At 37.7% G+C, this 27,083-nt stretch overlaps 1 protein-coding gene across 2 annotated transcripts in view; it reads right to left on the bottom strand.

The window, feature by feature from the left end:
- The window catches only part of Eea1 (early endosome antigen 1), a 79,609-nt gene that overhangs the window by 29,865 nt on the left and 22,661 nt on the right, over positions 1 to 27,083 (bottom strand). The window contains exons 3-13 of one of the 2 annotated variants that reach the window (XM_051206338.1): positions 25,465 to 25,592; positions 24,811 to 24,865; positions 24,658 to 24,723; positions 22,551 to 22,590; positions 21,601 to 21,714; positions 20,783 to 20,904; positions 19,427 to 19,582; positions 13,253 to 13,369; positions 3,751 to 4,089; positions 2,850 to 2,999; positions 1,709 to 1,828 (exon numbers count right to left, since the gene is read on the bottom strand). In XM_051206338.1, the coding sequence (XP_051062295.1) occupies positions 1,709 to 1,828; positions 2,850 to 2,999; positions 3,751 to 4,089; positions 13,253 to 13,369; positions 19,427 to 19,582; positions 20,783 to 20,904; positions 21,601 to 21,714; positions 22,551 to 22,590; positions 24,658 to 24,723; positions 24,811 to 24,865; positions 25,465 to 25,592 (1,407 nt within the window). The remainder of the gene's footprint in view (positions 1 to 1,708; positions 1,829 to 2,849; positions 3,000 to 3,750; positions 4,090 to 13,252; positions 13,370 to 19,426; positions 19,583 to 20,782; positions 20,905 to 21,600; positions 21,715 to 22,550; positions 22,591 to 24,657; positions 24,724 to 24,810; positions 24,866 to 25,464; positions 25,593 to 27,083) is intronic. The other variant, XM_051206339.1, reaches the window with a different exon arrangement.

The raw sequence follows: 27,083 nt of genomic DNA, 5'->3' as shown, positions 1-27,083 counted from the left end.
TTAGTTTGGTACCCAGGTAAAAACCCTTAGCCGTACTTATCTTCTCTCTCAAGGTTCTACGTCAGTCCATCAACAAAGGGGTCAGCTTTACCTAGAGTCTGACCACTTTTCCGTGTGTGTACTATTTCCATTCCAGTCCCAATAACATGTCTTGTGTGAATTACTGTATTCTCCCAGCTAATTTCTATGCGTCTCTCAATGTTCTCTTCAGTCTACTCACAATACAGCAGCTACAGAAATCCTGAGAAGTCATCTGGACCATGTCATTCCTTTTCCTGGAACCTTCCATTTTCTCATTTTACTCAAAAAAGACAAAAAATAAACTACCTAAGAAGTTCTACATGTTCTGAGCCATGTGTCCTCTGAGATGATGCCCTCTTGTTTCTGAGATTCACTGCTCTCTCAGGGTCTCACACCACTGCGCTTGCCACAGCGTATACCCTGCCTTGCCTCTGCTCTTTCTTCTCACAGAAGCCTCTGCTAGCAAGCTTCCCTGCCATCGCAACCCTAAAGCTTCCCAGCGTGGCCCTCCTTTTGACCATGACCACAGCACTTAGGCAACTGTGTGTTTGCTTGCTTACCGGTTATTGTTTGCCTCCCTCAGGGTGCACTCCATGACATCAGACACCTTTGTATGCTTTACTCACTGCCATAAAGAGATACAAAACTAGCTCCTTGGCTGAGACTAGACATAATGCTGTTCATTTGCAGAACAAAAGGAGTGACAAACGAGTCCAGGGTTTTTATCTCTATTTGTCTGACTCTTGAGTCACTCTTCAAACTCAGAAGGAAAGATTATTTACTGCAGAAATGAGTTCCTGTCCCTGCCCCAGACACCACAAAATTCCTACATACACACCACTCCACCGAGCTTCCCAGAGGGTAGACACTGTGTCTCTTTATATTCATTGATGAGCAGTGCCTGACAGTCAGTGTTCAATAATAGCCAATGACAGAAAGAGGAATAAACGAATACAAAAGGCAAATTCACGTCAAACATGCATCCTGCTCTTACACAACAAAACTAACTTCTCTTCTAGGCCATGTAATAATAGATCTGTATTAATTTAACCCACTCAATTATATTTTCTATACCTGTAATTCTAGTGTTCAGGCAAGGTTAATAAGATATGACCACTGAATAGTACATTATATTGTAGAAGTATGAAACAGTGCGTGCATGAGTATGCATGCTCATATGTTTACACACATATGTGGAAGCCAGAAACCAACACTGGGAGTCTTCCTCTATTACTTCTCCACTACATTTTTGAGACATGATCTCTCCTGGCTAACGACAGGCCAGCATGCCCTCCACCTCTTCAGCCCTGGGATTATGGGTCACTGCATGCTACCATGTATAGTTTTTCACTTGGGTAGCAGAGATATGAACTTAAGTTTCACGGGTTGCTTTATGTTTACACAGTCAGCACTTTACCAGCTGAGCCATCGCCCCATCTTTACATTTGATAGGCCATTTAATAGATAAATATATTTGAATAATTTATGAATTTTATATAAAACAAGTGTGTTTGCAATAGTTTTAAAGTGCTTTAATTTTTTTTCATAGAAATCAAAAGGAATACGATTTTCTGACCATCACTTATGACCACCAGAAGCACCCCCATCGAGCATTTGCATTGCGCAGTTCTATCACAACGCTTCTCTCCTGCCTTTGCTTAACAAGGCCAGGTTACAATCTGCTCACCTGAGCTTCGCGGAGTTTGGCTGTAGTGCTTTGCTGAAGAGCCTGCTGTTCTTGATGCTGTTGCTTCGATTTTTCTAACTGGTGCTGCAATTCGGTGGAATTGGTTACCTTTTCCTTCAACTTAAAAATGTAGACTGTTAGTTAAGAACTTAAGACATACTGTGATCAATCATAAATATCTGGCATTATTCTCAACTTGAAAAAAAACACATTCAAACCATATGGGTAATAGCTTTAGAGCAGTTTCTCATTACTTATTTCATGACTAAGAAGCCATCTTCTACCTATTAAATTTTATCCTAAAAAGAAAACAAATCGTCCTCCAGACAGGCATTAATTAGTTCAGTACTGCAGTTTTATATCCCAATGTGCTAAAGAATTAATATGCAATTTGTGTGCAGTGATAATCTAAACCACGCTGTCTGCATTTCTTTTACTTTTTAGCAGCTACAATTGTGGCATACTAGGAAGGGCTCAATCTGCTACCACATCTAAGACATAACCTCAATAGAAAATGGACAGCTGAGTACCAGATTTTAAACAGAGCATTTGTTCAAGGAAGTCAGAACTCAATCACAGCATTTACTTTAACCACATAAGGTGCCATCTGAGCCACTACAACTTCCAGGGGGAAAGCTGATGCGATGGTTTGGAGGCATCTTTCTGTGGAGCCAGGACTTGAACTTGGGGCCTGATACATGCTAGGCAAGCTGTGCCACTGACCTATATCACATGTCCTATCTGGCTAATTATGAAAACTGAAGTCCTCAGTACATGTGAAATCCATGTTTGCATGCTGCTTGTGACTGGACCAGCTGTATGTTGGTCCGCCTCATCAGGAAGCAGTTCTTCCTGGGTATGAGGAGCACAGCAGCCCTGGCTAGGACCACACCAGCAAGGCTTCCAGATGCAAGCTAAACTGTGCTTTGTGCATTTCCATTGAGAACTTTGAGGAATATAGTAACAATAAAACATGGTGAACTTAAAACGTAGTGAATAAGTGGGATACTCTAACTGGGGGGAAATAAAGGCCCCATGCAATGTTGAATAAAGGCAACTATAGTTCAAGTTCTTGATACAAATGTTTACCGTGTTTAAGACACTCGAGTCTAAAACCATGTGCAAGTAGATGCTAGCTTACCTGCTCTTCCAAACGAGACAGCTTGAGCTGCAGGTCGGCCACTTGCTGTTCTTTGTCCATCAGCTTCTCACTCGAAAGCTGCCTCTGTTCCTTCAACCTGCCGTGAGCTTCCCCTAGTTGGCGCTCCGTCTCCAGAAGTTTGCTGTGTAACTTTAGGACAGAAACGAAGTATGCGTGTGTAAGTGTAAACACACACAGTACCACCTACTCCACTGTGTTTTCCACCAGTTAACTCTATACCATCTTTTCATTTTATAACTCCTCACACCTCACTATAGAATAACTTAAAATACAACAAAATTTTAATCACATAAATTATACTGTCGCATAAAATTATGAGTAAGCATTGCATATTTTGTGCCTGTTTTATTTTCCCTTAAAAAACACAGGAGACTTGGGTTAGAGAGATAGCTCTGACGTTTAAGAGCACTGGTTGCTCTTCCAGAGGACCCAGGTTCGATTCCCAGCAGCTCACAACCAGCTGTAACTCCAGTTCTAACGGATTTGACTTCCCTTTCTGGACTCTGCAGGTAGCAGGCATGCATGTGCCAGCAAAACACCCACACACAAAATAATAATAAAGCCTCCCGTCAAGCACTCCAAGAATTTTTAAGTAAATAACTGCACAATTTGAATTGACTGTGACAGCTAAAACCTATTACAGACCCCATACCAGGCACCACTCTAAGCAATCCTTGTTAATTAGTAAATGCTTCACAACGGTGTCATATGTGAATCGTATCTGTTTTTCCTTAAGGGGAACTAAAGGGAAAAGGAACGGGATCTAAACTACAGCTTGTAAAAGTCCCGCTGTAAAAATGGCCCTTTTAGTTTTTCTTTGACGGCGAACGGTGAACTGGCGCACGGCCATCAGACTCCGCTGGGTGGCAGCAGTGCTCACCTGACTGACTTCCCCTTGCAGCTGTAGCCCATGCTGCTCCTTCTCTTCCCGCTGCTGCTGCAGCTGCTTACACTCGGCCTTGAGATGCTGCTGCCTGCCCTCGGCCTCCCGCAGCTCTTCTCTGAGCTTCTGAGCAGCCTCTGCCCTCTCACTGAGCTCCGCCTGCACCCTCTGCAGTGAGCCTTCAGAGGCCGCTAGCCTTGCCTGAAGCTGCTGACAGTCCAGGTCCCTCTGGTGCAGGGCGGCCTGTGCGTTCTTTCTACTCACTGACTCCTCCCTGTGCTTCTCCTCCAAGTGGGTGTAGTCCAGTTCTTTCTTCAGCAACGTTTCAGTCAAGTTCTGGAAATGTCCATTTAAAAATGTGCATTTTAATACTCTTTAACTATTCCAGTTTCTCAGACTTCGGAGCAGTCAATGTTACAGTGTAAAACTGAAAATACTTTCAGAAAGAATTATGACAATTTTATTATTGGTCATCATGATTAAAATGTGGCGATACAAGACAAAACTTGCCAAGAAAATATGGTCATAACCCGAAAACATATCTACTGTATTCTTTGGGGATTATGCAACATGTTTATGTTCCTACTTAAGTTACGACTACTTTTCATTCAATAAAAATTACACTGGTGTGCTATAAGGCTCTCAAGTGGGCTGTGCAGCTTCCCAGGTAGTGACAGCTTCATCCAGCAGTGGCACCTGTCTTGCTAGTGTCTGGCCCTACTGTTGCATTTTTTCATCCCTTCTGATAAAGACCATTTTTTTTTTTTTTTAGTGTTACAGGCTAAAATGAACTCACATTTCTTCCTGGGCATATAAAGTAATGATCTAAAGATAATATTTACCTGCCTCATATTTTATTTTACCCAAACTGGCAATATTAACATAAAAATAACACCATCAATCACAGATCTGGATCAATCAACCTGAATTCAAAGGCTGGTCTCGGTAATGTTGTTACAAGTGACACAGAATATTTTAAAACAAGTAAACTATGAACAAGATTTTAACTTCCCTAAGAAAAGTGCACATACTGAGAGGACACTATGGACACTACCCGATCTGTCATCGGACATTAGGACATTTCCTTATGCACTGCGCAGGGAAGGATGGTGCAGAAATAAGGACCAGACCCTCTACATCTTAAAGAGACGACTGTATAAGTAAGACAGCATACTTAAAATAGCCTTTCTAACCCAGCAAAAATAATTTACAGGGACATTTTAAAGGGCTGGGGATGTCATCAGTAGCAGCCAAACAGCCTTTTGGCATTCAGAAAGCTGAGTTTGAAAGTCAGGGGAAGGGAAGAAGGAAAGAGGAATATAAATGGGATTTTTAACGGGAGAGGGGAAGGGGACAATTTTGTTTTTATAACTTTTGAGAATTTACTACATGAGTCCTGTACTTACATCACTTGATTCCACCCCACATTCTCGCTCAACTCCTTCAAGGTCTTCCCCCACTGCCTTTCAAATTCAAATCCATGGCATGGCCTATCCTCATCACACGCGCACATACACACACCCTACTTTCCTTGTTAGGTGCATTTCCTGTTGCTCAAATGCATGTGTGTTTAGTGCTGACCCTTGGGATTGGGTAACCTATGGGGGCTTGACTCTGGGAAAGATTGGTTTCCTCTCTCAGCAGCTATTAATTGGTTGTAGCTCTCCTAGCAGTTGGGCCTTGTGAGATTTCCCCATCCATGATGGTTGTCAACTGGTCATAACACAGATCTTGTTTAGGTGGCCATGCTGTTAAGACCATGCTGTTAATTAAGTCACTGTGATATAGAAGACACTCACTACCCTGCAGCAGATGCCCTGGTCCATGGCTTCTTACAATCTTTCTGCCTTCTCTTTCATGATGCTCCCTGAGCCTTAGGTGTAGGGGTTATGCTGTAAATGTATCAATTGAGGGTAATAATTTTTAAAAATGAGCTAAATCAGGTAAGGCTAAAAGAAAGAAAAGAACAGTCTGAGATTGTTTTCAGAGGGGTAATTAAGGGGGTTTGCAAGCTGTTAAACGTCAGGGGAAAAGAGGCAGGTACAGGTGGAGTAAAAGCAAACCTTAGAGCCTCAGTGAGGAGAGGCAGAGAGACGCTTAGTACCAACACACAGTGAAGGCTCTTGAACACACCTACCTGATAAAAAGTAAGTTAAGGTGATTGTCAGAAAAACACATTACAAAAAAAAAAAAAAAAAAAAAAAAAAAAAACCCAGCATCCAGAACAATAAGTGTATATAAGAGAAAAAGGGAAGAGAGGCTGTGCTGGCTAGTTTTATGTCATCTTGACACAGCTAAAGTCATCACATAGGAGGGTCCCTCAATTAAGAAAAATGTCTGTAACACTGAGCTGTAGGAACACCTCTAGGGCACTTGGGGGAGGGCCTGGCCCATTGTGGTCCTGGGTTCTATTGGGAAGCAGGCTGATCAAGCCAGGGGAAGCAAGCCAGCAAGCTGCACCCCTCCATGGCCTCTGTATCAGCTCCTGCCTCTGGGTTTGAGTTCCTATTCTGGCTTCCTTCGATAATGGACAGCACTATAGAAATAAAAGCCAAATAAACCCTTACCCCCCCCCAAACCTGCTCTTTTGTCCTTGGGGTTTCATTACATCAATAACTAAGACAAGGTGAACAACTAATGCAGAGAGGGTAAACAGAAATTTGTAACAGTCAGTCACCAAAAACGTTCATTCCAAAGAGGCAGACCAAAGACCAGAGGAGAAACGGCACTTAGATTCAACAGCGTATTAGGACAATCTTTTTATTACATACATCTTATTCATTAGAACTTCAGTCTCTGCACAATGGCACATTCAGAACTCACATTTAGAAAAATAACATTTAAGATTCATACACCAACTTAAATCTGCCTATTGATTTACAAAAATCATTTTTAAAGAGTAAGTTACTAAAATTCCTATTATAACCACGCTCACGGATGTCATGCCACTGGGTGGCATATAAGTCTTAAATGTGGTATAAAATTAAGGCTATCGGTAAGTTAATCTTCTTTCCCACGGGCTTACTTATGAAGTGACAAAGTAACCCACCCCTTCTACACATCTCCCAGTCGTCTTCACTCTTTAACCAGTCAAAAGAACAGGGCAAACAATGACTACTTAAAACTCACCTGTCCTCAAGTATTAATCAAACTCTATCAAGCTGGTGTGGTAGCACACACCTATAATTCCAGCACTCAACTTTTAGTGCTGTTTAAAAATATAGTGGAATCCTTTAAAGAAAATAATGACTTCTTTCAATTCTCCATATCTATCCTTACAACAAATTTTGAGATAATCTTCCTATTTATGGATGAGAAATCTCAAGTTGAAAGAACCTCATGCAATTTAACCTAGGAAGAGAGTCATTATTATGATTCTAAATCAAATTAATTTCTTAAAATACATAATTTGGACAGTAAATCAATTCATTATCCCTAAATGTTGTCCCACTCAAGTTTAAATTATAAGGTGCATATGAAACCTGACTAACAATCATTTTTGCAATGAAAGCCTTCCTTTCCTCCCTTTTAATTTTCTCATCAATTGTTTTCCCATCATAGTTTCTTAAAGGTAACAATTTCCCTGTAACATGTTTATTTGTTATTCTATTGATACTTGCCCATGTAAAAGGAATGAATGAATAGGAATGATATTTTTAATGCTTTATAAATAACTACCTGACACCTTACATTTTATGAGCTGCATGAACTTTTACATGGTTCCATACCTTTTTATATCCACATTTGAAATCCCTTTACCATTATAAATCCTTCTTAAAGACTCGGTAAAAGTTATGTGTTCTGCACAGGTCTTTTCTGACTTAGTAGGCTGTAAGTTAGAAGAACTTTGACCATGGCCTTGACCCAACCAATCCTGTTATCATATTTGCCAAGACAAACAATAAAAACAAAATTCACTGAGGTGCATACTAAAAGCTCATGAAACCCTTAGCACCTTCTTGGTTTGTTTTTTTACACATGTTTAAATACAATTTTATTAAAAATAACAAGGCAGTTTCTTACATTTATCACTTTGATTTTAATATTTTAAGACCATTAGTAAACACTAAATTAAAACTGAAAACTTAAACAACAAAAAATAATATTTCCATCTATTACACATTTTATCTATCTACACTGATGAGGCCAATGACCCATAAAAACAGCATATGTTATTTTACATACCATCCATCAAAAGATAATGTACAAGTCAGGCTAGGTGGCACAGGCCTGCAATCCTGGCTTCTCAGAAGGGTGAGGCAGGAGAATATCAATTTCAACATAAGCACCCTAGCAAAGCAGGAAGGCCTAAGAAATATAGCTCAGTACAGCATGTTTGCATAGGTGCACAAGGCCTTAGGTTTAATCTCTAGAATCACCAAAAAAAGAATATGTGCAGAGATTTACAAACTTAAAATACTTGTATATTATTACTGCCAATAACTATGGTTTGAGTGAGTATTGAACAACAAGGACAAAGGGGATAGGTAGATAAATAAAGGAGACAAATGAACCTTCAGTTTTGATCTTGAGTCTTCCCACCTTCAAATCTATTATGACACAGAAAGTAAAGCTGATGAGTGGCTTACACACTGTACGGTGAAATGTGTCAATACCTGAAAGAGCCAATTCACTCAGTGAGCTGCTATTTTTAACATGATGAGTGGTACAATGAAGTCATATGCATGAGAAGACCCACTCAAAAGGCAGGAGAGACCGGTGAGTTTTGATGTCACATGTACAGAAAGTTCACTGGTCTGGTTAAAGGTTCTACATAGTGACTAATTCCTGAGAAACCATCATTTACCAAGAAAAAGATAAAAATAGCCATGACTATCAGAAAGGTTATTAAAGTATTCCTCCCTTTTCAACACCATAACTGTGAGAGTGAATTTTCTTGATCTACTTGTCATAGCAGACTATGAATATAAAAACAGATAGGAGACTCCAACTATCCTGTATTAAGGCAGATATTAAAGAGCGTTGTAGAGATATCACTACCATTCTTAATGAATCATGTGTTTGGTTGAATAACCACTTTCAAGAAGTTATGCTAATATTTAATGGGTTAATATTTTTAAATTAATGACTAATTTAAAATTTTAAGGTCTAGCAAGATAACTATGCACAGATAAAACCTCTCTTTTCCACCTTCCACAACATAAACGCTATCAAGTTCTTACTGATTTTGAGAACATAAAACAGAAGGGCTAGTAAAGGGCACATGCAACCAATGACTCGACTCTCAATCTCAGTAGCATCAACTTACAATAACATCTATCATCTCCCATCGCTTTGGAGGCTCAGCAGCTCTCTCCTCAAGTTGTAATGAGCTGCTGAGCAGAGCAGCAGTTCCTGAAGTCTTGGCTAGGGCTGCAGGATGTGTTTCCAAGCTCATTCACATGACACGTGCCATGGGTCTTAAGATTTACAGCCAATTACATGATCTCTTTTTTCATATTATAATTTTATTTTTTCTTGACTTTTCTCTTGCTACAGTTCACAAAAACATTAGGTTTAAGTTATTAAATAAAGGCCAACATTTTTAGCACATCTTTAAAGACAAACACTTAATTACACTCTACTCGACTAGTATTAACAAAATAAAGACCTGGTTGGGATGGGGGCATTAATAGGAGCTGGGGCGATAGCTCAGTGGACAAAGCATGAGGACCTGAGCATGTAAACCTAGCACCCATGCAGCTGGGCATGGCAGCACTTGGAGGCTCACTGGCCAGCTAAAGTAGATGCTACAGGCTCAGTGGAATGAGAAAAATAAGGTAGAGGAGCCAGCAAGAAGGCTCAGAGTGAAAGCACTGCTGCCAGGCTGGACCAATGGAGTCAAATCCCTGCAATTCACATCAAGGAGGAAGGAGAGAACTAAGTCCACAAAGCTGTCCTCTGACCTCTACACACACACTCCCTGTGCCACATTAAAAACACACAGAGAGAGAGAGAGAGAAAGAGAGAGAGAGAGAGAGAGAGAGAGAGAGAGAGAGAGAGAGAGAGAGAGAGAGAGAGATCGGGCGAGGGGGAACTCCCTATGAGTTAGGGACAGCAAAGGCTACTGACAACACTCGGGTTACCCACCATAACTCACTCTTGTGCATGACATAGAGAAATCAACATATAACTGACCTGTAAATGCTCCCTGCTAATTGGCTTACACATGCTGAAAAGTACTATGCAGGCTACTTGGAGAGAAAAGACATCAATGGTCTTATATAGCACTGGATCTTGCAAACTACAATAATTACCTGGTAGCAAGCTGTGCTCACTGGTACAATAATAGCATGATAGCTATGGCTGTAACCAACAACTTCCTGATTAGATATAAGGCCTGCTCCATGAAAGTATTTCATGCCCCGTACTCTAATCCCTTTAAAGAGCCTATGACTGGGGAGATCATAGGCCCTATGGTAGTACATATTACTGTTTCAATAAACGGACATGTTAGCAATAGCAGCCTAACTGTATTTATGCCCATAGATTTTTGCTTATTTCAACTTTAGTCAGTGAAGCTTCTTTTTACAGTGGACAATGGTTAATTAATGCATAGGGTCACAACTGACCAACATACTAAGTGTAAGTAACTGAGTGCTCAATTATAGATGGGTCATCCATATCAGAACTTCTCAGGACAGAGAAGAATGTTAAGAGCTAGCAAATGGTAGGGGGAGCTATGAATTGGTGACTTCTGGATATGGCATGGCTTAAAGCACACAACACCCCACAGCAGCCTCAGGCACCAGCACAAGACCTGTGTAAGATCAGATCAGTCAAAATTCCAGCATGGATTTATAAGCCCCTCTCCCTGGCCCCCTGCTACCAGATGAGCTATTGGAGTTAACAGCTCTGAGGGAGAGCCATTCTCTTTGGGTTCCTGACTATTGACAGATTGCTCCTGTCCCGGTAGATAGCCACACACCCTTGCACATATGAGCAGCACTAACTGGACTCAGGGAATCATTAATAACAACTTTTAAGGAAACACAAACTTGGGAGGCAGGAAGGGTGTCAAGGGTTAGGAGGAGAGGAAACTAGGCAGTATATAATCAATATACAATGTATGAATGTATAAACCTTTCAAAAACAAGTTAATATTTAAAAAGAACTACCTGTAGTAAATACCTAACTACAAAATAAATAAAATATTCTTAAAAAGTGGACAACAAAGCTGAGTGATGGTGCATGCCTTTAATCCTAGCACTCGGGAGTCAGAGGCAAGCAGATCTCTGAACCATGTCAACCTCTGCCCTCACACATACCAATAAAGGCACACACACACACACACACACACACACACACACACAGACACCCGCGCCTGGTATAATGACATATGTCTGTAATTGTAGTACCTGAGAGGCTAATGCAGAACATTATGAGTTTGAGACAGCCTGGGCTATGTAGCATGTTTTAGGCCAGTATCAGCCACACAAAAAGACCCTGCCTCAAAATTAAATAAAATAGTAAGAAAAACCCTGAAAGTTTTATACTTCCTGATTCCTAAACTTACTACACAGTGGTGCTGGCATAAAGAGAAACAAAGATAAGTGGAGCAGAGTGCCTCAAAATAAACATTCATATACATGGTTGCTATGGTTACAAGCTTTGTATCCCCTGCAATTCTAAAATCATATTTTCAAATCCTAAGCCCCCAAGGCAAAGGTATTATGAGATTTTGCCTTAGAGAGGTTATTAGAGTTTAGACCAAAGCCTCATGGGTAAGAGTAGTGTTCTTATTAAAATGAAAAAACAAAATGACTCAGAGAGATCCCTTGTCCCCTGTGGTGCAATGGCACAGCAACAAGGCACTATCTATGGACCAAAGAGCCCACTCTATCAGGACATAAAACCGTGTGCCTAAATGTGGGTATCCTAGTCCAAATGACAGGGAGAAATCAATTTCTACTAATTATAAGATACTCAGTTTATGGTGGTTGTTACAGAAGTTGACACAGCCTAAGGCAATGGTCAAATGACTTAAAAAGAATTCCATGACCACACAATAGGGAAAGGACAGTTTTCCACAAACAGTATCAGGAAGACTTAGCACCCACATGCAGAATGGAATAAGACTTCTGTCTTATGTGCATACAAAATTAGCCCAAAGCAAAGATATAAACATAACACCTAAGATGATAAAATTCCTAAGGAAAACATAGAGGAAATGACGTTGCGTTTGTCGGTAATCTCTTCCATTTGTTACCTAACGCATAGGCAAAAAAAAAAAAAAAAAAAAAAAAAAAAAGTGAAAGAGTAAACTCTAAACAAGTGCTGGTGAGGCTGTGGTGAAACCGTGCAAGCTGTGGATGGGATGCAAAAGGATGCATGTAATGCAACTGAAATCAATACAGTAGTCCCCCTGCCAAAAAACCCTGAAAATAAGACCAGGATGCAGCTCTGTGGTCAAAGGGTTATCTAATACTGCATTCATAAGAACCTGGGTTTGATCCCCATCGTCACAAATTCATGTGGACCTGCTTTCAGTCTATCCTCATCTTCTTACATTTAGCCTTTCTTCTTGTCCTCATGTTATACCGTACCCCATTCAGGCATACACGCATGCACACACACACAATATGTATGTATGTATGTATGTATGGATGGATGGATGGATGGATGACTGGCTAAATTCAACATATGAAAGGAAATGCAAGTTATAAAAGAGGATACAAAGCTGATTGTTCTTCTAGTTCTAATTTTGTCATGGTTTTTTTTGGTGGTGGATTAAGTGCATAAAACATATTTGATACTGAATGTGTAAAATTTAACAACTGGCTTCATAGCTTGCATTCTGAATGCCTACTCTGAGTTGTATAAACTTTGGGTCTGGTTGATTTTGGTGTGTGATGTTTTTATTTATTTGTAAGATCTTTAAATAATAAACCTTATAAATATGTATGTGAATTACAGATATAATAGATGTAGCTTATGATCCAGTAACTTGATTCCTGGATATATAGTCAAAAGGATTAAAAACAGGGCTATAATATATTTGTAATCCATGTTCTAAGCCACATTATTTATAATAACTAGAAAGATGAAAGCAATCCAAGTATCTATTGACAGATGAATGTATGTCATCCAACTTGACCTGCAGTTATCCTTCGACCATAAAGGACAGAAGGTATATGGATGAATCTTTCAGAATTTTATGTTAAAGAATGTCAGTTACAAATACACAAATACTTTCTGACTCCACTTATATAAGGGACCCAGGACTGTAAAAATCATAGAAATACCAAAGAGAATGGTGGCAGCCTGGAGCTCAAGGAAGAGACAAAAGGGAGCGTTCATCTTTTGGTATAAGATGCAGCTTTACAATATGAAGAGTTCTTGGACACTAGTTTGTACAACCATGTGAATATACTTAACAATTAATACTAAACACACACACAGAGAGAGAGAGAGAGAGAGTCATCTTGTCCTACAGTATAAATAATATTTAATGAAGATAAAATCTATTCATCACTATATATAGCTTTAAAATTCTTACCTGGTTTTTTTGTGTTAATTCATTAATTGAACCTTTAATTTTTTGTATTTCCTGCACATACACAGCAACTTCTTGGGGGCCTTTGGCAAGTTCACTCCTTAGTTGGCTTATAGTAGCCTGAAAAATAAAATAAAAATTAAAGCAAACAAAATGGAGGTACACAAAGATTTGAAGACAGTATGTTTTCTTTTGCTGGTGCAGTTAAATTGAAGTAATACTTGAAACTTTTCAACTTAATTCTTTATTCTAACACCATTAATAGCCCCACCTAAAATTTTTTGATTAAAATTCATTTTGAAAATGCCACCAAGATACCTAAATTCATTTATTTAATAATATCTCAGCTGAAATGCTAACATCTTTATCTGCCTGGTTAACATCAAACTGCAATTTTTAAATTTCATGGTTTTAAATCTATACTTTGAGCCTCCTGAATTTAAAAAAGGAAAACCAATTATGTTTAGTTTCTCCAAGCTGCCACAGCAGAAACTTTTCCTTTAATTTTAAGACATGCATATTAAAACATACAAAGGGTTTGATTTGCATGAATCACCTTTCTGATTATAATATACTTATTCAAATTACCATACTAAGGTCATATGTGGTTTCATTAAGCCAGACCACTCTATAGTCAGGTGTAACAGTTAAATAGAAACTTGTCTTAGTGAACTTAAACATTTTTATAACAAAACAATGTTTACTGTTCAGATAGTTTGGTTATTTAAAAATAATAAGAAAAAGCCAGATAATACACAAAGCTCAAACATTAGAAAGTAGTGTTATGAAATTTGCATTTCTAATTTTTTTGCTGACTCTACTTTTTACATACTTAAAGTTAGTAATTTCCATTGAATATGTTCTTTATGATGAATAGACTTCATAACACACATATATCAAATTAGTCCTTACATCATAAAGAAGAAACTTTGGAGGGACCTGGTTTGCTGTGGCAGTAATATCTCTGCTCAGACCTTTTCACTACTTTCTTATGAACCCATAGTACACAGAACTTTTTTTTAAAAAGTATTTTCAGTGGTGTTGCATCTTCATTCATTTAGAAAACAACGGTTTCAAATTTCAGAAGTCAATTAAACACATTAATGACTATATTGGGTGATTGAGCGCTTGAACTAATTTTAATAACCATAAATTAAGAAAACAAGTTTGGTTTAGATTCATGTTTAGGTGTGACCACTAGGAAAACATGTGGGAAGCGTGCACACTAAAAGGTAGAATCGCTTATAAGGAAAAGGAGGGAAAGAGGGTTAGGTGAGACTTTGCCTTTCCCTGTTGTGCATTATCAACCATTTCCACATTTTAAAATGATAATGCATTGTTCTTATTTGGGGGAAAATAATGATTAAAGAAAAGTGAAGGACATAAGTGTGTTTTCCTTCAGATGGTAGCACAGTTGACACGCCAAAGCCTTTCTCTTCCTGTGCCGACTTTCCTTGCCATTTAACAGCACAAGTTCATCCATGGCTGTCGTTCAACACATGCTGTAATCACCTGTAACCCAGGGCTTTGCTGATTCCCACCTATATTCTCCTTACTAACATGCTCAGGATCTTCTTCCATCGTGCTAGCTACCACACTATTCCCACACTATTCCCGGCCCTACCATAGCATACCCTCTGCTTTCCGCCCCCTTCTACACAGAATTTGTTACTTCACTTCCTAGTGTGGTGTGGCTTGATTATAAAAGCATCTAAACATCACAAAAGGCTCCTGTGGTTAAGCCTTGTTCCAACAGATGTAATCATTAAGAGGTTACTGGATCATGAGGACTCTGCTCTAATCAAATGATTAACCCATTGATTAATTCATGATTGGATCATGATGGAGGAGGTGATGCAAACTTTCAAAGGTAAAGCACACTTGGAGGAAGTAGTCACCAGGGGCAGCTTGACCCAGTTATCCCTCTGTGCTTCCTGGCTGCCAGAAGTAAGCAGCCTCTCTCTGCCACAGTCCCAGCTGCCATGATATTCTAAAGCAACAGATCCAGCCAAACTACACTGAATCCACGAGAAAACAAGTCTTTCCCCTTTGCAGCTGTTTCTCTCGGGTAGCTTTCACAGCAATAGCAAGCTAACTCACACAAGACCATAACAGAAAGCTAACTCACGCAGCCACTAAATATTTATTCCAAATATATTCTCTAATGAGCGATCATCCCTTAAAAGATTTGATATTTATTCCCGTTAGAACAGTATATGAGACCCTAACAAACTTTTTATTTTCTTTGATGTTATGTCATTGAACTTAACACTGAAATTTTAGGAGAACCTTTAAGTTACAAATAATTAAAGAGCAATATTTTGACCACACATCCTGCTAATGCTATAGAATTATAGTTATTGCTTAAATATTCTACTACCAAGAAATAATCATTTAAAATGGATGACAACTTGTTTAACAAAACAAAATGAGCATGTCTGTGAAGTTCCAAGATTGCTTTAAAAAAACAAAATTGCAAATGACAATAGAAAGTGGTAGGCAAGAATATTACCAAAATTAACAAGTGTCCCAAAGCACATTACCTCAAATTTAATCATCTCCATTAGAAAGCAGAAAAAATAATAAAATGATGGATGAAAGGTGGAAGACAGTATTGACAAAACAGCACATGCAAGCACAATAAAACATCCAAACATACTGCAAATATGATCTCTTAACTAACATACTTAGTATTAAAATACACTCTTAAATAGCTAGGTAGAATTATGATCATGCTTACTCCAGACTTGCATAAACATTTTTGCTCTTAAAATTAGGATTCAAATAAGATTATTTGGAATACAAATAAGATTCCTTAAAAATTACTTCCATGAAATACCACATCGTACCTAAGTTCATTGCAGTTTTCCTTGATATTTACCTTGATGAAGGCTTTTAGAAATAATTTTAAATCTTTAAAATAGCGAACTACTTACTAAGTACTTCAAATGCTTTAGAATGAAAAAAATGTACTTTCATAAATAATAAATATATAGACAAAATGTAATAAATTCGTAAGGTATGTAAGTTTCAATGAAAATAAACAAAGGAATCTATAATAATAATGTAGCAATAATAGTAACAAACTACTCAGAGTACAGATCCTCAATCCCAACTATAAAACATTTGATAAATCTTTGTCCATCTAGCTTCCTTAATGGCTTTTTGGTGTGCTTTCATTCTGACTTAGTGAAAGTAACCACATCTACAACTTTTTTGTAATAAAATTTTTAAATGCCATAACTCATTAATATACTTTGTTATAGAATATTATTTTAATGATGCAAAAATGTGTTACACTTGTTTATGCGCAGACTATTACTTTAGCTGTGTAAAGGTGTGTTACTTCTGTTTACGTTGTAGACTATAACTTTAACCGTTTAAAAGTACATTACGTTTATGTTGCGTTTGCGTAATAGAGAAAAGCTGTTTTACCTTGTCTGCCTAAGGCACTTGATAGCTGGGCAAAGAAAGGGTAAGTGGGGCTGGTGGGGGAGAATTAAGAGGAGGAGAAATGCAGGCTCAGGAAAGAAGACAACGACAAAAGGAGTAAGGAAGGAGGGACATGCCCAGGGCCAGAGGCCAGGAAGCCATCAGCCAGCCAGACACAGAGACAGCAGGAAAGGAAGAAAGGCAAAAACGGCCAGAGGCAAAGGCAGGCAAAGAAAAACAGGTCAGTTTAAGCTACAAGAGCTAGTGGGAAATGTGGCTGAGCTAGGCCAGCATTCAAAATGACAGTATGTCTCCATGTCATCATTTAGGAGCTGGTTGGTGGCCTAAAAGAAAATGCCTGGTATAATAGTTAACTGAGAATAAATAGAATGGAATTTTAATGAAACATGCCACATAATCATAATAAGCAGACACCAAACAGCAAATGAAGTTACAAACAAATATATAAGATGAAAAACTTATACTAATTTTTTCATATGGAAACAGTATTGGATACAACTCAAAAATATGTTCAGCTAGGCAGGGGATGGTGGCACACACCTTTAACCCAGCATTAGGGAGGCAAGGGCAGGTAGAGCTCCATGAGTTGGAGGCCAGCCTGGTCTACAGAGTGAGCTCCAAGATAGCTACAATCATTACACACATACAATTTGGCAAAACACTAAAGTAATAAAACATTAGACAAGATTTTAGGAGGCCAGTCAGGGCTTTCCAGATTAATTAATCTAATCGAATAAAAGAACAAATTTACAAAAACCCTTTAAACTTAGAGTAGTTCATAAATATTCCCATTATCAAACTGTAGCATGTTTCTGTACATTTTTCAAATATAAATAAATGTAAAGATTTCTTTTCTTTGCTAATATTCATTTTGTTTTGTTTTGTTTTTTTGAGACAGGGTTTTTCTGTATGGATCTGGTTGCCCTGGAACTCTCTCTGTCAACCAGGCTGGCCTCAAACTCAGACACCCACCTGCCTCCTAAAGTGCCAGGGTTAAAGGCGTACCACCACAACCCATCTTTTGGTAACAAGTATGGCTCCCATAATACTCAACTGGAAAATATCAGAGGGAACTACAGTTTTAGATATGTATATTGTAAAACCATCATTACTTTAATGAAAATTTAGTTACCATGTTCATTTGTATGGAAATGTCAAATAACATTCAATGGCATTTTTAAATCAAGAGACTACTTTTTAACTTGAGAAATTATCAGTCAATAGGTAGATCTAACCAACAAAAGTTCTTTACTGGAGTATAGAAGTAAATGACTGGGCACACTCAAAGTAATCTAAAACACGTTTTCCATTATCACATCTTATTTTTCCATCCACATCTTATTTTTCAAGATTTATTTATTATTATTTTATGTGTATGGGAGTTTTGCTTGCAAATATGTCTATGCATTATGTATGTACAATGTCAGATCCCCTAGAACAGGAGTTGTAGGAGGTCACTGGCCATTGTGTAGGTGCAGGGAATCAAACCTGGGTCCTCTGAAGAGCAGCCAACACTCGTAACCTCTGGGCCATCTCTCCAGCACCCAGATTTTTCATTGCACACTTATTATTACAGACTACTTAGTAAAACCTCTAGAATATCTTACTGACTGGTAAAATTATGTGCCAGGGGTTATGAAGTGGCATTTGGGGAAATCTGCATGAAAGCATTATAAATTAGTGTCAGGCATCATAGAGCCTCATGCATGTTAAGACTATATACACTTTCATAAGTCCTCTGCTAATAAGTAATACAGGGAAAAGCAAGGATGAACAGATATAGGGTATCTGTAGTAATTCTACTGCACTGTTTACAAACATGTTACTATTTATGAACAGAGTGACATTTTCATCACCAGCTAAAAAACAAAACAAATCAAATTGTCATTACAAAAAAATGTTTCCCTGTTTGTTTCTGGTTTTTGTTGTTGTTGTTGTTGTTTCTTCAAACATGGTCTCTCACTATATACAGCGGAGACTGGCTGGTCTCAACCTCATAATCCTCTTAACACAGCCTCCAAATGGTAGAATTCTAGGCATGTGTGGCCAGATATGGTAATTTAGAACATTATGGTGGTAGACTGCAATATTTTTTAAAGATTTATTTACTTTTATTTTTCATGTGTGTTTTGTCTATGTGTATGTCTATGCTGGATGCCCTCAGAGGTTAGGAAAGAGAACATCGATACCCTAGAAATGAAGTTACAGATAGTCCAGTCATCACGTGGGCGCCGGGAAACAAGTCTTGGTCCTCTGCAAGAGCAGGATGCATGTGCTTTAACTGCAGAGGCTTCTCTCCCATCCCAATCAGAACATCGTAGAGACCATGCCATCCACGCCATTTAATGTCTACCAACTAGAAATTAGCCTATTTAAAAAAAAAATCAATCTTTTGCCAGATACCATGGCACAGTCCTGTCATCTCAGCCACTTAGGGACCCAGTCTGATTGCAGTCTAGGAGGCTGAAAGGGATCTGGGCAACACAGTGAGACTGCAAGTCAAAAAAGTTTTAAAAAGCCAAAAAGAAACAAGGAATTGTTTCTAAATACTTTTCCAAGACAAAGTTGTTAATGTAATCGTAGGAAATGACATCATATTTTGCTTGCTCCTACAAAATTAAGATAAAGTCAATCATCACCAACTAGCCTTATTTAACTGAATATATCATTTATTAGGTGAAATAGTCTATTGTGTAAACATCCCTCTCTGAGTGTTTTCATTACCTCTGAATTTGCATTCTCCGACTGTAACTTTTTGCATTCATCCTTGAGTTTTTCAGATTCTTTCTCACGTTCCAAAGTCATATTATCCATTAGTGTTTGAACTTGGACCAGTTCTTTCTTTAGTACAGCAACATCTTCTATACCAGGTCTCTGAAGCTGTGAAACATATTTTAATTAAATATCACAGTCAAAATCTAAAATAATATACATTTTAGAATAATTCCTGAAAAGAGATAAAAATAAAAACAATAACTAGTATCAATTTTCAGACTCCAAACACTAGGCACTGATACGGTCCCCCAAGGTTAACCATTCTTTCCATTCTATTTAACAGCGTCATCAAGCTGCACTCCAGCAAACTCACAATGGGTGTATCGTTTCACCTTCTTTACTTTCCTTAACAAACTGTGCATTAGTCATGACAGTGCCTCGATGTGTGGCACATCCTTCTCTACACTGAGAAAGAGGCAATGAGAGTAAGAGATGCTACAGCTGTGGAGCTAGTCCCAGGCATGGAGCCATGGGGTCAACCCTTTGCACTGCTGTGTCAACAATGTTTAAAGAAAGAAGAAGGACAGATGTAAGCCTGTTTACGTTCTCAGCCAGATGCTTCTGATTCAGCCATTCATCCAGTATTTACTGAGAGCTATCTCAAGAAAGATGCCAAAGGTAGGTCCAAGCTTGTAAAGCCTAAGGAGAGCACTGAGCCATGGCACCAATGATATATACAATAGTGGGAGAAATATGACAACTTGAATTTTATACTTGTAGAATTTGAAATGAAAGCAATAAATCCAAGTACAAGTAATCCTAAAACTACCTGGGATCATACAATTGAAGTATGAGGAAATATCTGGTATGGTGGTGTACACCTTTAGTCCCAGCACTCAGCAAGCAGAGGCAGGAGGATCTCTATGAGTCGCAGGCCAGTCCTGACTACATAGCAAGTTCCAGGCCAGCCAAGGCTACATAGTGAGACCCTGTCTCAAAAGAACAAAGAAAGTATGAGGAAATAACAGCACCAAGGAATGGATATAGGAAATACTTAAAAAACAGAGCAATTACATTTAGACAGACACAATAACATTTAAAGGAATTAAATGCACAACTCTCAAAACATCTTTTTCTTTTTAAAAATCATAGTGTATACATGTAGATGGAAGGGCATAAGGAAGCTTTCATTGCCTCCAGTTCATTAAGTTATTTTTTCAAATATTTTTCATTTGCATATCCAACTGGAAGCTTTATACATCCTAGGCGAGTGCTCTATCCCTTAACTAAATACCCAGCATCGTATATATTCCATTTTCATTAGGAAGCTATTAATTAACATTACAATGCATGTTCCTAAATTACCAGTTCCGTTTTCAGATCCTGAATCACAGTTGTTTGTTTGTTTAACTCTTCAGTCAAATGTATCACTTTTTGTTCAGCAGCTTCTCGGAGACTCTTTTCCTCATCATATTTTGACTTTACATCTAATTAAGGATAGCAATACCAATATTAGTTTCATAATATTAACTCTGAAGGCAAGTTTTTAAATTCCCATATATTAGTCTACAAATTTATACACACTTAAATCTAATTTATATTCCTTAAGTACCCATGAATATACTGAATAAAATATGATTATGTTAAATTCCACCTAACACTACACTACTTAGCATTTTAACATACATGTTTATAATATTTTACCAAAAAGCACATAATTTTTAAAAAATACAGGATGAATTTAACCAAGTGTTAAAACTTTAATATATTGCATAATTAATGTGTTTAAATGTTACTTTTTAATCATCAAGCATATGAAAAAAATAAAATTTATCTTGGGAGCCACTTGGAAGGCAAAGGCAGGTGAATCTCTGTGAGTTCGAGGCCAGCCTGGTCTACAGAGAGGTTCTAGGACAGGCTCCAAAACAACACAAAGAAACCCTGTCTTGAATAAAAAGAGACAAACAAAAAAAATTCTTTTCAAGAAGAATCTACCAAAAAAAAAAAATTTGAGGGACAAATAATTTACACAGAAACTACTATTATTAAAGTGCATTAATTACTTCCACAGGCTACAATAAATGTTTTATCACACTTAAAATATTAAATGGTTTTCTAAAACACATAATGATGAAAGGGTAGTGTGAATTATTTATTGACTAAAAAATTCAGATTTAGCATACCTGCAATTTCAGTAGCAAGTTGGGCTGCTTTCTGTTCAAATAGATCTTTCATCTGCTTAATATTAAAATTTTCTGTTTGGGCTTCTTCTAATTGTTGTTCTAAAGAGTTTAGTTCTAAAAGAGAACATAGCAATGTATTAAATGTCAGTTAGATACACTAATTTTTTATTACTTATATCACAGCCATGTGGTGGCAGAGAAATCAGTGAATCCAATTCTAATTATAAGAATATTTTCACATTTGAAAATATGGAGCATCTGCAATTCATTTAGAGAATAAGTCAAAAATATAGCTTATACATGAAAAATCATTCAGATAGCCTCCAATATCTATAAATATGTGTTTAGAAGTTTACTTTTGCCTTTTTAAATTAAAATCTTTACAACTAAAGGATAGAGTAGAACCTGTGCTTCTCCTGCTTCCCCCAGCCTTCCTAGGGCTAGGGTTACAGGCACGGACCATCTTTAAATTATGTTCTTCAGACAAAGTTATAACGTGAATCTAGAACTAACTGAGAACAATGGCGGCTGTAAAATACATTAGTCAGAATGCGCAGTCAATGCCTGTTACTACCATGTCATTCTTGCATTCATTCCTTAAATAGAACACAGAATCTCCACATGTAATCTGGATTACTCACTGAGCATCCATCCACTTAAAAGCAGGTAGTTACAAAGATGCTAGTCTCGTCATTTTCCTAATATAGATTTGAGTTTTCTTTAAGCAATCAAATAATATCAATGTTCCAGAAGTTTATCCTTAAATTCAGAATGCAATGAGCTATGAGTTAACTGACTAAATTATGACACAGGTAACTACCTAATCCCAAAGCATAAACAACATTTTTATTGTTTTACAAACATCAACTATAAACATAAAATTCCTTTATCAGGTTAAATAAAAAACAGGATGGAAAAGAAAACTGGGGTGGGGAACTATCTTTAATTACCTGCAGATGAATCAGTCACCAATCCATCAGGTTTAGCCTCCTTAATTAAAACAGAACACATAAATAAACACTATATAATTGCCATCTCTGTCAGGTTAAGCAGAAGAAGAATCTGGTGGTTCTTCTACTTTTGGATCTATAAGGTGTCATTAGATGGTGAGCATAATTTCACTGCAGTTGGCCACTCAAAGAACATTTGTATGTTGATATAAAACTCTTAGTGTTGTGTGTTAGGTGACATCCAGAATTTCATAAAATCAGTAATAAATTAATAACAGAACTGCCCCTCCTCCAGAATGCAGTATCAGCTCTGTCACATTCCATATGTAAGCTGCACGCATAAACTGCTAGCCTGAGAATACACAAGCCTGACTGAGTGACAGGGCCACACTCTTAGCCTTTCAGTCTTGCCCACCACACCTGACACGCTCTCAGTTAAGGGTCCTTTCATCACAGCTCTCTTTGGAAAGCATCACTCTTAAGCCCCTCATAAAACTACACCTCCAATTTAATGAGGATCTACAACAGCAGAGAAATTACTGATAGGCTTTAGTAGTTGTGGCCTTCACTACATGGTTAATGTAACCCATCTACTGAGTGTATTCCCTGTAAGATTTGTTCAGAGAATTCTCTCCTTTAAGTACTGAGAACTTAAAGGGAAAAGTATGTAGCAATAAACTATGTGATTTAAGAGAACATTACCTCAATCACATCCTTACTATCAGCATACAAAACACCTAGAATATTTAAAAATTAATAAGCTTATAGATGCCATCAACTGTCACACCCAGGAAAGGTGTGTGTGAGGTTGGGGATGGTAGTTAGACATGGGAACACAGATCAGTGTTACAGACTGCCTAGCACACTGGCCCTTGAGCTGCATCCCCAGCATTTCAAATTGTTATTAAAGTAGGTTTTTAAATACAGGACCATCAATCAGCTCAAAAGAGAAATAAAGGGCAGACAAGATAGCTCACTGGGTAAAGGCACTTATCACTAAGACCTGAAATCAATTCAATTCCCAGGGCTCACGAAATGAAATCTACTCTCGTAAGTCATTGATTGACCTCCATATATAAGAAGGTACCCACATATATGTACATATGCACACACACACACTAAATGTAAAACATAGAAATAAAGACTTTAACCCTTAGAAAACCTGGCATAGAGGTACATGCCTTTAATCCCAGCAGAGGCAAAGGCAGAGGCAGAAAGGCCTCTAAGAGTTTGAGGTTAATGTGGTCTGCACAGTGAGATCTAGTACAACCAGAGCTAAGTATAGACCTTGTCTCCAAAACAAACAAACAAACAAAAAATAGAAAACAAACAACAAAAACCCTTCAGGTTAAAGCCATCCTGGAACTAGAAACAAAAATTAATATCTCTTTTACATTATTTTTGTATTTTAAAGGGTTAAACCTAACTCAAAGAATAAAGAATTTCCCAATAAACCAATGTTTTTTTTTTTTTTAAATTTCACTTCGCACTAGATTTAGACATATTGACTGGTAAGAACAATCAGTATTTAAAATGCATTTGCTTCCAAATGGAAAGTTACTGCAAAGACAAGTTATATCTCACACTATTGAGAATTTATTTAAATTATGAAATATGACACACTGCCACATGCCTATAATCCCAGCACTCTGAAGATAGGGGCAAAGGGATCATGAGTTCAAGGCTAGCCTCAGCTTGGCTAAATGATTGAGACCTTGTTACACACACACACACACACACACACACACACACTCACACCCCTACCTCCCTAGCGCCTTTTTGAGACAGGGTCTTGTTGTGCAGCCTAGGCTGTCCTTAACTCACATTCTCTGGTCTTACCCTTCCAAGTGCTGGGATTGTAGACATGTACTATCACACTGACATAACATTCTTAATGAAACATGTTTAAGAAGCTTTATCTTTGCTTCCCATATTTGCTTCCACTCATTAGAATTACACAGATTATCCAATAGACTACTTACTATACAAGGAAATAAGTTAGGAAGTTATTTATGTCAAGCCCCTTATAAAAGAATGTAATGCTCAATTTTCAACAATGAAAACAAACAACTACTAAGCATGCTTCAAGAATTTAAAATTCAATTACTTGCTGCTGTAGCCCTTGATATTTTTCTAATTCTTTCTTTAATTCTTCTGAGTACCATTTTTCTTCCTAATAAAAAAGATTTTAATTAGTAAATCTTAAAAGATTTTAATCTGAAACTCTGAGAATAAACAAGTGTTATCATGTTATTCTTACCTTAAGCGAGGCCTGTAGGTCTTGGACCTCTTGTCTGAGTAGTGTTATGTCATCTCTGAAGGTGCATGGGAGAGAGAGAGGAAACGTCCCTTAATGTACAAGCAATAATCAGTAACTATCTATGAATGTTAGAGCTTTCTCAGGTGCTCTTAAAACCCTGAAGCCTTTAGAGAAATCATTTTATTCTTAAAGCACATGGTTTACAAATAAGAACAATACTCATGAAAATAACCAGATAATCATCAAGGGCCTAGAGCAGAAAGAAACAAAATACCTTCCAGTAATTTGCCGATGGTAGCATGAATGGTTTCCTAGTGTAACTGGCATAAAATCTAGCACTGTCAGCAGCACTATGAAGTGTGCACAACCTAGCCCCTGATTTGTCGCTCTTCCTTCAATCACTTGGCCACGCTTGCTATCATGACTTGCTTCTGTTTCCTCTCACACTCTGGTATTCTCACCTCAGACTCAAGCTGACAAGAAAGTAAGCAAGACAGGCTAGACGAGGGAGAAAGACCATGCTAAATGAGGGCAACTTCAAATCGAGTAATATGAGAACATTTCAATTTTCAGAAAGTAGTAAACCTTGGTGTAACAATTATACCCCATGCACATTCCATGGCAGTATTGCACTTCAAACCTAGCATGCTGTACCGTGTCAAAGCAAGATTGGCCTCTCCGCCATGGCCCGCATCATTGCCAGCATCATGAACTGCCTGGTAGTGTTTGAAAAGCTCATCAGCAGAGCCAAGAGCTTTCATACACTGCGGACATATGAACCCCTGTAAAAAGAAGCACAAAAGAAGATTTTAAAATATTTAATTTTGAAGAATAACACTTTGCATTAATGAAATATGACCATTTTGATATCAGAAGAAAAGTATTTCACAAAACAAAGCCATAGCCATCTTTTAATCTGTATTAACTAATGGCCAAAGAAATGAACTCTAGTGTGAGACTGTGGTTGTTTTTTGTTTGTTTGTTTGTTTTTAAGACAGGGACTCACTATGTAGCCTTGGCTGGCCTGGAAACCACTATGTAAATCAGACTGGCCTTGAACTCAGAGATCCACCTGCCTCTGCCTTCTGAATGCTGACTACTCTAGATAGTTGAGAACAATTTCAACCCCAATCTTCCACTCTCTGTACATACCCATTAGTAAAGTAACATTTGTCCTAATCTATTTCACAGGACTGGGGGTGGGGGGAGGGAAGTAAAGACAATGAAGTAATCTTGTCACCAAAGGGAACAATCAAGACAGTTTTACATGTCTCACACAAAGCTCTATTAGAGAAGTGCTGTAATCAGAAACTAGGATGGACACACCTGTAATCTCAGCACTTGGGAAGCAGAGGCAGAAGGCTCAGAAGTTCAAAGTCATCCTCTGCTACATAGCACATTTAAGGCCAGCACTGGCTACATGAGACCCTAACTCAAAATAAATAAATAAAATAAAAACTGCTAGCCGGAAGCTAACATAATAAAAGTCCAAAGCTAATGTAAAGTGTAATATACGATTAGGATGATCATTCATTGTGGTGTTAAAGATGCTGCTATAGACTCATGTTTTCTGTGTTTGGGGTTACAACTCAGGAATGAGTAGTAAAATCAACAGACTAGGTTGTAACTTTAACATTCCATAGTAGAATATATTAGAGTTTATTTTACTAACAGTAAACAACATATTTATTACAGTGGGTGTCATCAAAAGCCTTTGAGACGCATCCTTATAGATTAACTCTTAGAAGTAGCTACAATGAAAAAAAAAAAAAAACTGTTTTTCTATTAGATCCATACTATGTACCAGATATTTGCTCTACACAATCTCATTTAAAGCTTAGGTCTACTTATTTACCATGTTACCATAGGACAGGAAATTCAGAAAAGCTAAATGACTTTCCTGAGGTCACAAATGACTAAGATATAATTTTGCTGGGCATTTCCTATGTTTCCAATATATTATACTACCTCTTGAATATGATGACCTAACCCTTAATGTTAGGTCCTTTTATGTTCTCACTTCACAGTGAATTGATTTAATGGGTATTTATTATTATTTTGATCATAATAATAGTTCTGTGGAAGACACAAATGGTAAAATATAGTCCCAGCCCACACACACTATCTTTTCAAAGAGCTGAATCAGTTATTAACCAAATGGCATGTGTGTGGCTACCTAACTGTAAACTGTACTAGCAAGTCAAAGGCTATAAGAGCTCTCATTAGCAGTCTCATGCTTCTCTAAGAATTACTTGTCTGAGAGGAACATAAAT

This window comes from Phodopus roborovskii, unplaced genomic scaffold (assembly GCF_943737965.1).
Source record: "Phodopus roborovskii unplaced genomic scaffold, PHOROB, whole genome shotgun sequence".
Lineage (NCBI taxonomy): Eukaryota > Metazoa > Chordata > Mammalia > Rodentia > Cricetidae > Phodopus > Phodopus roborovskii.
Note: the sequence above shows the minus strand (reverse complement) of the source record. Positions and strands in the feature narration are given on the sequence as shown.